General features: G+C 41.9%; 1 protein-coding gene across 2 annotated transcripts in view; it reads right to left on the bottom strand.

The window, feature by feature from the left end:
• Positions 1-3,428: 3,428 nt before the first annotated feature.
• PDE8B (phosphodiesterase 8B) overlaps positions 3,429-17,153 on the bottom strand; it is a 52,622-nt gene continuing 38,897 nt past the window's right edge. Inside the window, exons 12-20 of one of the 2 annotated variants that reach the window (XM_009327250.1) lie at positions 16,003-16,167; positions 15,155-15,200; positions 14,578-14,713; positions 12,577-12,775; positions 11,384-11,601; positions 10,254-10,393; positions 7,065-7,225; positions 5,384-5,513; positions 3,429-4,844 (exon numbers count right to left, since the gene is read on the bottom strand). In XM_009327250.1, coding sequence (XP_009325525.1) covers positions 4,729-4,844; positions 5,384-5,513; positions 7,065-7,225; positions 10,254-10,393; positions 11,384-11,601; positions 12,577-12,775; positions 14,578-14,713; positions 15,155-15,200; positions 16,003-16,167 — 1,311 coding nt within the window. In that variant the 3' untranslated portion in view covers positions 3,429-4,728. Of the gene's footprint in view, positions 4,845-5,383; positions 5,514-7,064; positions 7,233-10,253; positions 10,394-11,383; positions 11,602-12,576; positions 12,776-14,577; positions 14,714-15,154; positions 15,201-16,002; positions 16,168-17,153 lie in introns of both variants that reach the window. The other variant, XM_009327249.1, reaches the window with a different exon arrangement.

Below are 17,153 nucleotides of genomic sequence, written 5' to 3'. Positions count from 1 at the left end.
TTCTTAATGTTTAAAAATATCATGGGTTGATGTCAAAATTGAGATTTGTGAAAATCCTTAGATGGATCATAACTACAGCAGTTGGGGGCATTCCACAGTGTTATGTGCAGAAAGGAGGCACAGAAAAAAATCTGAGGCTTGCTGCTTTATGTAACTTATTTCTTGAAGCTAAACACTAGTCACTGATGGCTCAGATTTATGTATCTACAAAAACCCCCAAAAGAAGCAGTTCTCAAATAGAATTTTTGCATTTGAAGTTACTGTCCTGCACCAAGGGTAGAAGCAAGAAAGAAAAGCAGGCAATACTGGTTCGTCAGGTTTTAGTTTTTGGCAAAGCAAGGTATATAGATACTCCTCACTTGTAGTAGCTGCAGTTTTACTGTGGGTTAACCTACGCTACTGGAGTTTGTACTGCGTCATTACCATGTCTAACATGAAGTGTGGTTGGTTTAGCTTTTTTATTCATGAATTTTATTTGTATCTAATAAAAAGCATTGGCCTTACCATGGATTTTCAGGATGTAAAATACTTTCTTAAGCTGTAGCAGTTGATGTGTTCAATACTAGCAAAACTCTTCTGCCAGATGAATACTAAATTCTCAGCTGCAGTTTGACTGCTGAGAAACCTGCACCAAGTTTCTAAGGATAAGTAGTATTTTAGAATTTTAAAATAAAAAGCCTCTAAGTACACAATGCCTTTCTCAAGTCTGAGGTAGCAGCAGTAATCTGCAAGCTAAACAGGATTCGGAAGAAACCCCAAACTAAAACAAAAACCCCAAACCAAAACAACAAAAGCTCAAAAGGAGAAAAAAAAAAAAAAGCAAAGTTAAACCCAGAACTGATACAAAGAAAGTGGGGGGGAGGATGAGATAATGAGTGGTAAGTTACCATTTGAACAGAGAAGAGCTAGGGAAGGGGGCAGTTTGGGAACTTAGTGACTTAGTGGTTGTAAAGCCATGTAGAAGAGGGTGCCACTGTCTTCAGGTCTACTTAGAAGATCCAGCACAGACTCCCAACACTGTTTAGGAGTAAGTCTCATGCAACTTTTCAGTGCCATCTCTTCCTTTTGAATCAATGAGAACTGTTTTCAGTACAGGAGACTACAGGGCTTTAATTCTAGACTTAAGATCCAGCAGCTGCAGTCAGTGCAATCAAAACAAAGGGCTAAGCAGATACTGATGAGCAGAAGCAAAAGGAGGAAGCTCCAGCTTCCTAGAAGAAACCAAGAAACCTCTTAGACTTGTTTCCCTCAGCCCCTGTGGGCACTTGCCTTCCCCCTACCACGCAGAAGCCAAGCTTTGCCTCTTGAGTCTGACCATAACCTTCCCTGGAACGCAGGGCAGAGGGACAGTAAAATTTTGAGCTGTATTTTTTTCCCCACTTTAGTCAACTTGTACAACTAATCTTGTTTGAGTGTAGAGCTCAAAATGACGTATTTGAAAAACACAAACCAGATGGAGAAATTGTTAAATTATCCTCTCCTTTCAATTCAGGAAGGCTAAGTCAATGTTAAATCTTGAGCTGCATGTTCTTTGCTCAGGGTGGCTATTCTATTGACCAGCATAGGAAGGGTGTTTGGATTACAGCTGATGATAACATGCCCTTGGGTATATGGTATTAAAGTTGGGGGAGGAAGGCACGTTAAGCCTTTCTGCCTGTCAGTCTGCATTGTTTCAGCTTGTCTTCATTAGCAAGTGTTGCATTTTTGGCTACCCAGGTACAAGCTGGGGAGATCAATTTCTCTTTGGCTCTTTTTCCCTTGTTTCAATTGGGAAATAACTGTTTAGTTGTATATAAAGTGTGGGGTTACACATTGTTACTAAAACTTTAGAGTGAAAGCTTATAAAACTTAGTTTTTTTTGGAGAGGCTATGGCTATCATCAGTTATAACTAGGGAGAAGGTACATCATCTTTTTATTACCTCTTCTTCGTATACCATGAGAACAACTATTTCATTTTTATGTGACTGCCTTTAAAGTGAACACCTGGTAGAGAAACAGACCTATTTAACTGAACAGTTCTAGTCACAAAACTCACTGTGCATTTTACAGGGATGTAATTCAGCCTTAAATAGTCCTACATGAATGTGTAAATACTTATATCTATCAAAAGTGCTGTTGTTCTCAGATACACTCCATTGGTAAGACTCCCAAGGGTCTCTTCCTTTAAAGATGGTTGAGTTGAAAGTATTGAATTGAGTTCTTTGTTTTACAAATGGACTTTGAGCATACCAGTGAGCACAGTAGGGCTATACTGGCCCACTCCTGTTAAATAAAGAGTTTGTCACTTGCTGTTGGGAAGTGCAGTGAGCAGAATTAGGATGACCAGATTAGAAATTTTACTTCCACCTTGTGTCCTTTTAAATTTCTTTTTGTACCTTGCAGTAATGCAGAATTACCTATGTTCACATCAGGAAAGTAAATATCTTTATCAGACCTACCCTTAATACTTGTATAACTCCGAGTGCTGTTTTACGTATCTGTGCACTGACAATAGCGTGAAACAAGCAGCTGTTAGTCAACTGGACAGGTTAGAGTCTAGAAGATCTGACACAACTGGCAGATGACAATTAATCTATGCTGATTTCTTTTGCTCTTAAAGGTGATGTATCTCCACGCAAATTATTTCTTTGCTTAGTCTCTGACTGTGGGAAGAAACACAGGATCTTGCAACAACTATACTGATTCCACATTAACTCCTTAACTCGTGAACCAGAACTGAGGCTGAACTTTATTTCATATGTTCCTTCTGCCATTCACATTTTCTTCCTTGTGCCAGAAGTGTGACCAAAAATAATGAATTGAAATGTTTTACATGGATGTGATCTTACAGTGTTGCTGTATTTAACAAATCAGATTAAGATGATAAAGGTTTGAACCTTGTGAAAGTCTTTTCTCTAATGTAAGCTGCAGTGAGCATTGAGTTATCAGAATAGTTAAGGTACAACCACAGAGACCACTAGTTCTAAATAAAGGAATGGTAAAAGCAAACAGTTTACAGTATAAAAAACAGAAGTTCAACTTATCTGAATAAAAATCCATTGAAGAATGTTGCAATAGATAATAAGAAAGAATGAATAAACATACTTCACCAGAAACGCCATTCTTCAAATAGACACAATGCAGCATTTTAATACACAGCAACCTGCCTTAGCTATGACAAAAGTAAGGTTCTATTACAATTCTAACAAAAATATAGCTTATATACATTTCTCTGCACAAATGTTTTATGAATGTTTCCTTTTGTTTCAGAACTTGGTACAAAACATACAAAAAAGGTTGGCACATTATGTAAGCTACCCGCAGTAAACAACAATCACTGTCACTGTTCTTCCACAGCAATCTAAACTCTGTTTTCTCTCTTCCTGCCCGCCCCCGCCCCCCCTACCGGGTTCAGGTCTTGATAGAGCATAGGGGAGGTAAAGAGTATGTCTCTTGACCTTTCCTTTTAATGAGTAGTGGACTGCTTCTTCAACTGCAGCCGCAGCTTTGATGCTCTTGGCTGCAGCCCCCCGTGCACAGTGTTAAAAATCAGCAGTTCTGCTAGTATTTATTAACTGAATAGTCTGAGAATAGTCTAAAATTTGAACTCATGTTCATGATCTGCACGTGATTAAAATGAGATGTACAAAAATACGCATTTGTGCTTTGGAAGCTTTAGCATAAATTTCGTATCTTAAAACTAATGAAAAACTATGTTTGATTTTTAACTTATTTACATCTTTTGAAATACTTTTTACATCACAAAACAAACCAGCATTTTTATTAGGAGTGAAAAAGCAGTACAAATTATAATGCTGTTATAAATTATAACCTGGAAACTTTTTTTAAAAAGCGACAGGTTCATCCTAGAAGTAAGTAGCACAATATATGGACTTATCATAAAATTTAGACCAGTTTAATAAAATTGATGACTATGTGTACAAACACCACTTTATAAAAAAGGATGTTGATCAAGTGCCACAATGGTTTTTGTGTAAAATTCAACAAAACATTGCATGGTAACAACTCTAAGATGGCAGAGAAACGTGTGGATGGCACCAATTCTACAGACCGTGCTTGCTTTCCTGCAAAATGACCAATTCTAAGGGAATTTGACTCCTACCAAGATTTTGTATGCAAAAGAAAGAAGAGACAACAGCTGGTGCTCTGGGAGAGAGTCTCTGTAATAATAAGAAGGTTGCTTTAAATGGTGCGGGGTTTGCTTTTTACTGGATCCAATTTATGGAGGTTTACTTGTTCTACTGTGCGTGTTCTCTTTAGAACTATGGTTCAGAGAGCTGAAGAGCAGCGATAGAATTGGAGCAAATTTATGCTGGGTAAGTGGGAAGTTTTTATGCTTATTTGTCAACCTATTCTTAACTCTACTGGTGACTAGATTACCCCTCAGACTGAGAAACAGTTGTGTGCAGTGTTAGAGAATACAATTGTATCGATTGCAAGATTTGACAAATGCATATTCAGTATTAGAAATTAGTTTCAGAAGTACATTTTCTGCCACAAAGTGTTATTTCCAAAGAGCACTTACTCATCTGTGTATTACGTAGCCTTTTTGAAAACACTTTTCTGTAGGATTCAGAAAAGCTTAAAAGTGATGAATAAAATCTTTCCTTCTTGCCACGCAGTCTTAATTTCACTGGAAGGCAAACACCATCCCTCTTGCAGCCAAGTTAGGAAGTGATTCACAGTGAAACTGGTAGATCAAGAGGTCTGTTTTTCTCGCCTTAGTGTCAGTTGTTGTTTTCCGATGGAAGCCGGAGACCCTTGCACTTTAACTCATCCAGTGTTTTCCAGTGTTTGTAGTTATTAGCCAAGTGTTGCATCAAAACAGGCAGATGCGCAAATGCTGAAATGAACAGGAGGAACTGTTGTACTATGTATGCAGAAGGGGCGGAAGAACAGCCCAACCTCACCTGAAACTGGCATTCTCCTACTCTCTTTTGTTCCTTCAGCTGTAAGCTAATGCTGAAAGGGGAAAGATTTTTTTTTCCAGTCTGTTTCTCTTTCAAGTGAATCCCTTTCTTAATGTATGACAACTTTATTAAATTATGCTAACACACAACCACTGTGGTCTCAGTTTCTGCTGCTCAGAAGAAATACATTGCTAAAGGAAAAAAAGACCTAGATGAAAAAAAGCTTAGTTTTAAGCCATTACTCCTTACTTCTTTATATAGATTGTCTAGTAAGTGCTCGACTTTCACAAAGCTGGTGGTGTTTGCAGTGAAATGGGCTTCAGCAGCATTGCTGTTTAGATCCCATGCTGTACTGCTTATGTGCAGGTACTGTCCCTGAAAAAAATGGACTCAAGGCCAGCTTAAGACTATTCATTTTAGTCTGTAGAAATCTCTGCCTCAGAGCAAGGAAGAAAAAAGCAGAAGTACTTACCATCCCACGCATCGAACATATCTGTTATAAAATAATCAATGAAGGAAATCTGAGACTTGGGGATGCTGCAGGTGTTTCTATCGAATACTGGCATTACAACAGGCAGACCCTGTCTCTTCTCTTCATCAGTCTAAGGAAACAAAACTGCAGTTAGCCCCTAGAGTTTTGCTGGCTTTCATGCTGGAGTAGCAAAGGCCAGGGGATTAGATGAATTGCAGTAGGAGATTTGTGACAAACCTTAGAACCCCTGAGGTGAACTGTCTTGGTTTCATGTGCTTTATTTCATCTGGAACAGGGGCTGAAATCGCCATCTCTTCCCTTTCACAAGTACTCTATTACTGTAGTGCTGTGATCGCTCTTAGCTCCGGTGAGACAGAACGCTCTAATCTGGTGATTAGGGCACACCAGCTAAAAATGGAAAATGGGGTTGCAGAGTCCTTTAGCAGAGGACAGGTTTGATCTCTCCTTTTTCCACATCTCTAGTGGCTGTTTCGAACCACTTGTCTTTTAAATAAGAGGGTTGTTGCTGTTGCTATTTTCTCTGCTTGTATTGGGTTATAAATTGAATAGAAGTAAGGGTATGGCCTTTAGCTCTGCGTCCACAACTGGAAGAGGGCTGGTTTTGTTGTGCTCAGTATGGTGGAGGAGCCAATCACCTCAATAGTCTTAGAATTTAATTACAGGAAAACATTTTAAGTGGCATAGGCAGCACCTAATGCTGGAATTGGCAGCACAGTGGTCCCCAAAATTACCAGATGAGGTGAATGAAGAGCAGAACGGTTCTCAGCACCTCACATTGCTGCAGGTAGGCTGGTACCTAAGATTGACAATTTAAAGCTAGCTCATGATACCTTGACTGCTAGGGAGATACAACCTAAATGATCCTTGATCTTTCCTAGGAAGTGATCAAATTTATTCACTATGATTAAAAAGAAATTCAGACATGTCCCGGGCGCTAGCTATTCTTTCAATAATAACTATCACATGTATGATGTGAATTTGGATGGTAGGCATGCCTGCTTGTCTGTCTCTCCAGTCGTAGCTGCTGATTTCCACACCATTAGTGGCAAATGAAAGCTGAGAATCTGTCAGTTGTTCAAATAAAGAACTAGAAGAGTGCTTCACTTTCAGGAAGCTGGTGCATTTGTGTTGGAAAAACCGAATATTAAGAAAGAGAGATCCCATGTGATAAGCGTTTACAGTGCCCACGTGCCTGCAGTACTGGCCTGCCACATCATCTGCCTAATGTGACAATAGTTCAGGTGCCATCTTAAAAGGGCCAGTTGATGATTCAGTTGAGGGCTTCGTCAGTCATGGATCTTCATGCTCTCTTTGGGGAAGGTTTTGGGGCTAGAACCTAGAATGGTGACAGTCTTGAATTTCAGCCAATTAAATTGACTAAGGTTAATCAAATAATTTTGTTTTGGCCTGATGGAGAAAGTTGAAAGTGTAAAACCTCCTTTCCACCGTTATGTATTGCAAGCTTCATGGTAAGCAAACTAACTAACTTTGACTGAGGTGAATTCTTCTGCATGATAGTGAGGGGCCGGTTCTGACTGGGGACAAAAAGCATACGTCTGGACTCCGTGGTGATGCCAGGCAGACCCTGTGTGGAACAGCAGACCAGCCGACATGCACTTTCTTACATACCATAATAGTCAAATTATAAAAATACACATACCTGTGCGAAGTACTCCTCTGAAATCCTCCCTGCCCATTCAATACATAGCTCTAGGGGGCGACATGGATTTGCTACATCCGCACATTTAATCATCATGCGCTTGATCAGTGTTTGGTTATCTGGAAAATTCTTTATATTGGCTGTACATTCACAGTCGCTGCCTTCGCTCTGTAAAAGAGAGTTGGTTACAAGGGCCGATGGCCAGCATCCCTGCTAGCAGGAGCAAGGGCATCCTTACCAGCTTTTTTGCACTTGGGCAGTAAGGGGGCACCCAGCCTGATGCCTTCTAATTTCATGCAGAGCACCAGGAATTTCGAGGAGAAAGTGATGTCTGAGAACTGCAGCCTTGCTAAGTAACTAATGATAGCCCCATTACATATGACAGTTGTGGAGATTGTCAGAATTAATAGCAAAGTTTGTGAAATAAAGGAGCCATGGGCTCTTTATCAGCTAGGGCGAGTTACCCTTCTCTGCATCCCAGCCTTGCCCTCTTGGAACAGGAGCAGGATAGGGGACGCATCCACCAACTGCAAGCTGATAAACCATCCTCACTGCTGAGTGTCTGAATTTGGGGGTGGTGATGGTAGGGGGCTGCTTCATTTAGGTGAGTTTCTAGAGTTTGGTTTTCATTCCTAAATGAGAAAACTGAGGCAGGCACAGGGGGATGAACCAACTTGCACAACTGACTGCTTCTTTTACAGGCAGAGAAGCAGGTCTGCGCCATTCAGCTCCCGTATGTTTGGCAATAAAACTGCCTTCTTGGTACCGGATTTTGAACCCTTGGCCTGGAATACTTTTTGGTCTTGGTTACCAGCTAGGATGAAGTCTCAGATATCTATGAGATTAACAGTAGGAAAATGCAGGAGCAGCAGACTGACTGCAGAAAGTCTCTGCTGGCTAGGCAGTAAAATACTGAACTGCTTATTGACTGCTCTAGAGAGCGGACGGAGGGGACAGAGTAGTTGTTACAACTCTGCTGTGGCATCATCTTCTGGGTCTTGAACAGTTTAGAAGGGCACAGGTGTATTATGTTCCTTAATGAGTAATAAAAAGCCTCTGCCTCAGCTCACCATGGCATTAATACTATTTTCAAAATAATGTATTTGTGTAATTATGGCCTCCCTTCACTGCTAAATTCAACTCTTGAGTCGAAAACTGAACATAAATAGTTTTTACCACCACAGCTAAATTAATGTTGTTGTGGTTTATGGGGAGATATTTTGCAGTGACTTGCCAATTTAGGCATTAATCTTCTGACTTTAGCAGTTAATTTTTTTTCAGCATGGGTAGCCCAGCAAAGAGCTGCCAAATTAACCCTGCTCCTTAACTGCCGTTCAAGATCAAAAACAGGAGGAGCCACCGTTAACAATAAGGAACAGAACAACCTAATACTGGGGAAAAAAACAGGTCTGTAATACAAGTGGTTCTGTGCTCCACTTTTATTGCCCTCCAACTCTTGTTCATTTTAAATAAACCAGTAAGATAAAGGAGAGTGAGTCAAAGAAAATGTTCTCTGTAAAAGAAAATGTTCTCTATAGGATAGAAAAGCTGATTGCAACAGAACGAATGGAGAGCATTTAAAAGCTGTTTAGGAAGTGCTAGAACAAATGCATTAATGGGATAAAAGGGAGATTCCCAGAAATCTGTTCAGAGCTTGGAAACACCATGATTTCAGTGAGGCTTGTAAATCTAAATCCTACAGGCCAATGTGGGGATGCCAGAAAACTGAAGAGATTTTAAAAGGATGGAGATGGAAGAAACATTTCAGAAAAATGCTCAAGCTGTCAGAGGGAGAAATGAAGCACTGTGAGAAGCCACATTTCCCAGTGACACCTCAGAGGGCTTTTTTAGAAATTGGTGGAGCAAGCTGCTATCTGGTCCACATGTAAGTACAGAGAAATGTGAGAGCGGGTAATTCCACGCCACCCACCAGTGTGGATCTTCCTTTCTTCTGGGCTGAGATCTAAAGTGTGATCCCCACTGTTCTGGCTTAGCCCGTGCCACGAGGGCAAACCCATGAAACACAGCACCAGGCGATGTGCTGGGAGCGCAGCGCAGAAACAGCGATAGGGGCCCCCAGTAGTGCACAAACCCTGTGCTGTGAGCCTTCTGGCACTGAAGAGGATCACGCTAATTCAGATCTAGTGCCACATCCAGTGAGTCCTCCAGAGCTTGGAAGTGCTGGGGAGTACAGTGCAAGGTGTCTGCAGAGCCAGTGAAGTTCGGCAGCATTTGTGATATCCAGCTCAAACTGTTGGGAGAACGGGGCTCAGCAGTCCTTAGAAGCAGGTCAGTTCAACTGACGTAATGCTGTCCCTAAAGTCGTAAATCCCACTGGTCCTGACTGGTTTCTGCACCCATGACAGCCTATAGTGCAAAAAAGTCCAGTTATGGAGAACTGACAGAAGCTACTTTTATTTATTTTTAATATCACTGACCTTCAATTTGGTCTGATTTTTTTTTTTTCAGTGTTACTAACAAAGCACTATTTTCACTAAGCTATGATAAGATGGTCTTTGCTTGGGTGAGTAACACTGCCCTGGAGAACCTGTCAGTCACTGAGTACTCAACCTCGAAAGGCAACAAGAGAAGGTAAAGAGGGGCCTGGGCTGGGAAACTCGAAAGCATCTTATGAAATATACCCTGGCTAGTGATGGAGCATTAGGGTGTATAACTGATAGGAATAAAGGCCCGGACATCTCTTGGTACAATCAGGAATCGGGATGGGGTGGAGAGGTCTCAGGAAGCAACGGAATTATTCCTGATGGCTTGAAGGCTCCAGATTACATAGACACAAAACCATCAGGGCAGGTTCCTCAGTTACAATCCCAGGCTTAGGCAAATCCCTCCGTTTGGAGGCAGGACTGTAGGCACAAGTGCCGACCTAGCTCCATGCACAGAATTTTGCATGTACAAAAGCACCCACCCACATGCTTTGTGAACACCAGATGGCTTTGAAACCAAGGCTTATAAAATGAAGGGTTTAAATGAGCTAAGGGCAGAGCCAGGCATAGAAAACAAGAAAATAAAAGTATTTTTTCACACTTTGAGGTGTGAGGTCACAAATCCAATTGTGTGTTTTGGGCATTACCACAGTGCAAATTAATACAAAGTGAATGAAAGTGATACTTGGAGGTATCTTGGAAGAACTTCACTGAAATGGCTGAAGGCGTAAAGTCCTGCAAGCACTTACGTGTGAGCTGGTCTCCTCAGATGCCATTGGCTTGTTGATGCTGTTCACAAATTTGTTCACGTGCTCAAAGTGCTTTGTCATTTCCGTTGCCAAAACCATATCAATAATGGCCTGGCGCAGCGTCCGGTAGTGATTTCTAGGAAAGAAAAGTAGTTCCTGCTCACAAGCCTGCCAGACAGAGCTCCGTCCTTTCCTCGCCCCTGCCCAGGCAGCGCTGCAAAACACTGCTCGGGGGCTCATCCACATGAGCCGGCACCTTCAGAGTTATGAATGGTCTAGGGTTGGAGGAATGGACTAGATCATGCCTCTCTGGGTTCCTCTGGCTCTGAATTCCTGTATTGCCTTTTTCTGTTACTTTTACCTAATGAAAACCAATTCCCTGAAGTCAATAAAAATTTACAATTCAATTACATAATGCTGTAACACTACGTAACCTTCTCCAAGAAAGGCACCAACTCATTTGCATCTCACTGTATGTTAGCTTGGAACACAAATCTCAGGTTTTTCAAAAACCAACAGTGTTCTGGGGGAGTAGACAAATTCATTACCTGTTTTGGGTCAGGCTCTTTTCCTTTCAGATCCCTTTCTCTTCCATCCTGTCCCTGCAAAAGCTAGGCTGATGCAAAGGGAGCTCCCAGGCTATGTGCCTGCCCAGCAGCAGGGTGCCTCCAACCCTTCCAGAGCTTCAGCTCCCTCCGTTACCACCCCTTTCCATCCCATGTGAATGCAGCAGTGCCAGCAAGCATGGGACCGTGTGCAGACACAGCATGCAGCGTCTGGCTGCTTGGGTGGAAATGCATGGCCCAAAAAAGTAATTTCCAGGCTCCTGCAATGAAAAGGCAGTGGGTCGGGATGCAGCCTTGAGGCTGCCAACTAGACCATGCCAATGTAATCCATAAAAGATTATCAAACATCTCTATATGCTTCCAAAAAATACAAATTGGAGGTCACAGGGGGAAAATTAAAGCCTTTTTAAAAATCAGGTCTGCATAGGATTCTGGAAGAGGTTAAATATTAGTCTCTATTAAAATTATATTTTCTGGTTTAGAAGGTAGGATCTACACCAAACTAAAATCCCTGAACAAGCAATCCACATGCGCATACTCCCCTTCTCCAGCTGACCCACCTATCAATATTCTTGAAAATGTTGCATTTGCTGTCTTTAGCTGTAAGCTGAAACGCCAGTGCTGTGTGATGACTCTCTAATACAGCCGTATCATTGTAAAGGACAGCTAATTCACTGCCTGCATTGCACAGGAAAGAGTTGGTTCGTCCAGGGTGGTCTACGTCATGAATGGTGGCAGCTATTAATGCAGCCACCTCATCTAAATGGTCAAGGCTTCCCTACAGGAAGAGAGAAAAATTGTGATGTGGCATAAAAATTACAGTAAATATTTTCTGATCATTTCCAGATACCCACAAATAGGCAAGTGTAAGCTTGAGTGCAGGGATTTTACTTCCTTGCAATTGTTCTCTGCCCAGTGCACTCACAGGTTACCTACTCCAAAACCCCACCTCCCACCCTTACCCAAACCCTCTTTCCTTAATGAAGCTTTTTACTGTGCTGTCACCTAAGCAATATCTTTGCATTAAATTCTCTAATGGTGGATGGACCCTCTAGTGGTGACCTTCCACTTTGTGTGCTTGCTTGAATGCCTCTGTACCAACTCTGCTCCTACACAGCTTGTGTGTTTTAGGCTAGGCTAGGCTAGGCTAGGCTAGGATATCTCAGTTGGAAGGGACCTACAACAATCATCTAGTCCAACTGCCTGACCACTTCAGGGCTGAGCAAGAGTTAAAGCATGTTATCAAGGGCATTGTCCAAATGCCTCTTAAACACTGACAGGCTTGGGGCGTCGACCACCTCTGTAGGAAGCCTGTTGCAGTGTTTGAACACCCTCTCAGTAAAGAAATGCTTCCCCATGTCCACTCTAAACCTCCCCTGGTGCAGCTTTGAACCATTCCCACGCATCCTGTCACTGGATACCAGGGAGAAGAGCTCAGCACCTCCCTCTCCAAAGCTTTTGCAAAGCTTTATTAAGAGTGGTTACTAACAGGCAGCTACCAAGAGATAGAAAAGAGCCAGATTTCCCCCCCCTATTGTTGCTGCTAAAAAAATGTAAATTCCTCACTCATATAAACAGACTTTAGAAGAAACTGCATGGGCCTGGAGGCATCACAGGAAAAGGCTTCAAGGGCAGAGTGACTTTATGAAGCCAGGACCATTATTTAAGTAAACATCTGACTTTTGAATGACACACATAAAATAGTAAACACACCAAAATCCTAGCCCAAAGGACTCCTAGGTGATGGTTATACCTTAACTCTCTCCTTCCCAAGAAAGAAGGCTGTAGCATGCAGGACATCTGCTGCGTGTGTGGAGTTGTGGTATGAGTTGGAGGAGTGGTAGTTGGCTTCAATCACCTGCAGCCACGCTCGCAGCATTGCTTCCGAACAGTTTAAAAACTCAGAGACCCCAAACCGGGCAAAAACTTTTAAGCCCAAATACACTAACGGTCTGAAAAACAATAGAAGAAAAAAGCATCGCTTGTAAAATAGGAACTTCTGACATTCTACAGAGTGATGGTTTTGACAAAGAAACCAACAAGACCTTAAAAATAAAAGGTGGGGGAGAAATGTTAAACATTCTTAAATTGCACATCTATAACCTCTCAAAAGTCTGGCCAAGGTTACAAATTATTACATCTACCATCCTTTCAGACATTACTTTAATATATTTCATAGAAATGGCGCGGTTCCACTAGAGTTTCACCAATTCTTGTGGCTGCAGAAAAAATTCTTAAAAGCTCAGGTCTTTTGTGTTTTTAGTATCTGTCAATCAATCAAAAATAATTTTTTTTTTCTGAGGAGGAAAAGCAGACTTTGAACATGACGTGGCACATCCCAAAGGCTAAAAAGCCCTAAGACGAAAAACATTGAATGTTTACTGTTTCAAATAATCCTGTGACTTCAAGGGGTCCAGATTTCTACTTCCTGGCTATCTGAAGTTGACAATATGCAAAGTATATTGATGCTTCTCAGAGCAGCTTTTAGCATCAGGTTACTATGTCATGTGAACTCTTCTAGCTTTAGGAGGACTGGATCACTTTCTAGAGCTGAGGCAGGAGTCTGCCATCGGTAAACCCCTCCCTGCACCTTGAATTCCAAATGCTAACAGGCAGTGGATAACTCTGTGTATGTGTGTGTTTAGAGGGAGTTAATGTTTAAGATACTGAAATTTTGAACTCTCAAGCAGAAGCCTGCTACTTTCTTGCTTCAAGTGGTATGGGCTGGACTAAACAGAAGTGGCATGTCCTGAATCCTACCAGCAGTGATCTCCTGGCTGGAGAGGGAATTTGAGGTCTGGTGAATGTAATGCTGGGGAGGACAGTGATGAGCCTGTGTGTGAAACAGTAAGTAGGATAAAATCTCTAATCTTGTTGGTTCTTAAATCCAAATCCACTCTGGGTTGTCATTTACTCTGTGTTGCCTGTGACAGGGTCCTATCTATCAGTCACATTTTTCACTCTTGTAAGATGATCTACAGAGCTCCTGAGCTGTGAACGGCATGACCAAAAGCCAACATCTGCAAATTAAAACCAGGCAAATGCAAATTCCAAAAATGGCCATTTTCTTCAAACACAGTACAAAAGACCTGGTAGTCTCTCCAATTCTTTGCATCATGGAATGAAAATCACTTTTCTCTGTGGATGACATGTTTATTTTGTGGTCTGCATGACCTCAAAACTACTGGCATCTTCTTTCATTATAAGCTTTAGAATCTCAGGGCCTTGATCCTGTCACTGGTTTATCCTCCATCCCAGTTTTTTATCCCTATAATCAGAAGCCACAGTTGCCTCAGAGCTTCCTAAACCATAGGGTGATTTAGGTGAGGGAGGGGAGAGGTTTGCTTATTCCAGCATGACCATTTATGCACCAGCAGGAAAAAAGGGCATCTGTGGGACATCCAGCATATAACAACATCATACTGTGCCAAACAGTGTCACCTGGACAGAATGGATGGGATTCAAGCAAGGTAAAAGTTGAACGGGAAATGATCCTGGAGGGCTGCAGGCGCTGTCAGGGAAGACAACAGCCTGCACAGGGCTCTCCACGGCCTGTGCATGCATCTTGACCTTGGTGTGTGCCTGGCTTGTTAAATGGGACAAGTGGTATCAACACGCACACACACACACACAAAAAAAGAAAGACAGCTCTCACAGATTCACTGTGTCTTGCTTCAGTTTTTCCAGAGCAAAGCGCTTTCTGCTACAGCTCCCAAACAACCTTTTTGTGGGTGCCCAGGGAAAGGAGTCCCACCTTTTATTTGTAACAGCCTCCAACTCAAAAATATTGAAGTCCCAGCTTTCCTCATTATCCAGGAGCTGTGCGATACAGGGTGGAACATCATTGATGGTGTTTGGCACTGAAAGGTGACTATGGCTCAGGTTCATATCTGTTGAAATGGAATTCGGGTATTACAACATTTCTGGATTTTTTTTTCCCCCCACATGCAGAATTCCATTTAGAAAACAACTCTTTTTCAAGAAAAACAACTCTTTTCCTTACATGAGAAAGTCTGTAAAAGCCTATAACACATACGGTTTATATTATTACAGACGATTTGTACATAAACCAAAAAGATCAGTGAACATTTCTTTGAGTGACAATTTAGTTTTTTTCCTAGTCTGATTTTCTACATTTTGAAATGTATTATTTTAATTATTTGAACCTGCTTCAAGTCCAAAGTGGAGGCAGTCTAGCACTTGTTCTGCAGTCACTTAGACAACCATTTCCAAAGACATACATCCCACTGCAAATTAGCTTGGAGCTCTATGTCACTAGCATCTACAAAAGAAGTCACATGTGCAAAGGGAAGTTGTAAATGGTGGCTTACTCTTAGAAAACACATACTCATTTCCTGACAGTCTTCTCAAACCATCCTGAAAAAGCAAGTTTATCATAAGTTTTAGGCAGAGTATCCATGCATCATTAATTGCAAAAACACTACATGCACTTTCTCTTTAGGTACTATTCCTGGGTACTAAAAGCACTGCTCCTACAAGAACCAACAAAACCACCAAAAAGACCTGTTTTAAGGTCTTTCAAAACAGACATGAAAGGATCCAAGGAACACTATAGTATGAGATCCAGAAAGGATATTATTAACTCTACAGTGTATTGCCCTCCTTGACCCTTTCATTGGCACCTGCAGGTTTTCATCATTCAAATTAACCACTATCATGTATTTTGCATTTTCTTTATATTATTTTGACAAGGATTAGCTCAGTGTACATTAAAGAATGAGGTAAACCATGATGAAATCTAGACGGTCTGTCTGTGGCAGACAGTGTTGCTGCTGTTACAGGACCAAAGTCAGAACCTGATTAAAGTAACCCCACTCTTACACTGGACCAGCTGTAGAGCAATCTCTCTAATCCCATCTAAGCTTCTAGGGTTTCTAAAAAGTATCTCCTTGAGAGAAATCAGATTGGATGATACAGTTTCTAGTGGCAACCATGTTCACTTATGTATGAGGATGAATGCACCCGGTAGACTGAGACGTGGCCATATCTTACTACATCTTGGTGCCTACTGTTAGTAGAGAAGCCAAAATACTTCAATGAAATGGTGATGAATTATGAGTCCCCTTCCCATTGCTTGTGAAATTTTAGCATAACAGAGTGCTGAGCTGTGATGTAGGACACTGGTAGCAGTAATTTCATCTTTGCTAATTTTACTCACAGTCATCAGACCTCCAACAAGATCACTTGTGTGAGGATCTTCATCTTTGGTACCTAGCTGAGGGGAATAAAGTTCAGTCGTCCGCAGGATTTCCAGAACTCTGTCCAAGGCCTCTGCTACTGTGATGGGGCTGTTTTCCTGGGCAGCATTGATTATGTTAATAACCTGAAAGCAGATTAAGGAGGCAGGTGAGGAAGAGTGAATGGCATTTTTGTCTTTTCTTGTTACAAAATCTTTATTCTTGGCTTGATAATGCTACTTCCCATCTAGAAAATGCTATGTAATTCCCCCCAACCCTTTAAGTACAAGTCTGAAAATGTAAATTTGTGCTCTGATTCCCTGTTACCCATCTGCTATTTGTAACTGGCAAACTCCTGGGAAGTGAAAGCAGAAGAGTGTGAAATATCTGAAATAGTTGCAGGTGGGTAGACCACAAACTAGCTATGTCCCAGTCCTTCAGCATAGTCAGAGCCACTCAGAAGCAATCATTCAGTCCCCAGAGGCAAAAAGCAAACAAATGAACTCCTGGATGTGACTCAGATATCCTGATATTGGATGTAAACCTTGATTTTCTCAATGTGAAAGCAAAGAGCAGACAGCAGCCACAGGTGGGCTGTGGTTGAGGGAGAAGAGGATGGCTCTTCTTTGCCTCCCACCTTATGTCTCAGCCACAATCTGGGAATGCAGCAATGACACAGCAGCACCAAGGACTGCTTGTGGCACTGCCAGGACTGAGAGGGAGAAAGTCCCAGTGCTGTCTTCTCCAGCAGCCCAAAGCTGCTGCAGGGGCATTACAGGCCTCCTGCAGGTACACTTGGGGAGAAGGAAAAGGAAAGAAGTCAGCTGCTCTAACAGGCACAGTGGTGCTGGGACATAAAGAGCTTGATGCTAGGAAGAGAAGATGGAGAGAGAGGAAAAAATGGTTTGAGGGTGGGAGACGGCAGGCACCCTGGTTTACAGGACAAGTGATTGTGCAGCTGGTTTGCAACAGCGGTTTCTATAACATGGATAGTGAAGAAAAGACTGCAGGAAAGGGTGGGGGGGACAGAATATGGTGCAGGTGCTCCTTCCTCTGCATGCTATCTTATAAATATAAATGTTAAAAGCAAAGTTGAGACTGGAAGCACATGTCCTCCTACACATCAACACCC

Source organism: Pygoscelis adeliae, unplaced genomic scaffold, assembly GCF_000699105.1.
Source record: "Pygoscelis adeliae isolate BGI_AS28 unplaced genomic scaffold, ASM69910v1 Scaffold26, whole genome shotgun sequence".
Taxonomy (NCBI): Eukaryota; Metazoa; Chordata; class Aves; order Sphenisciformes; family Spheniscidae; genus Pygoscelis; species Pygoscelis adeliae.
Note: the sequence above shows the minus strand (reverse complement) of the source record. Positions and strands in the feature narration are given on the sequence as shown.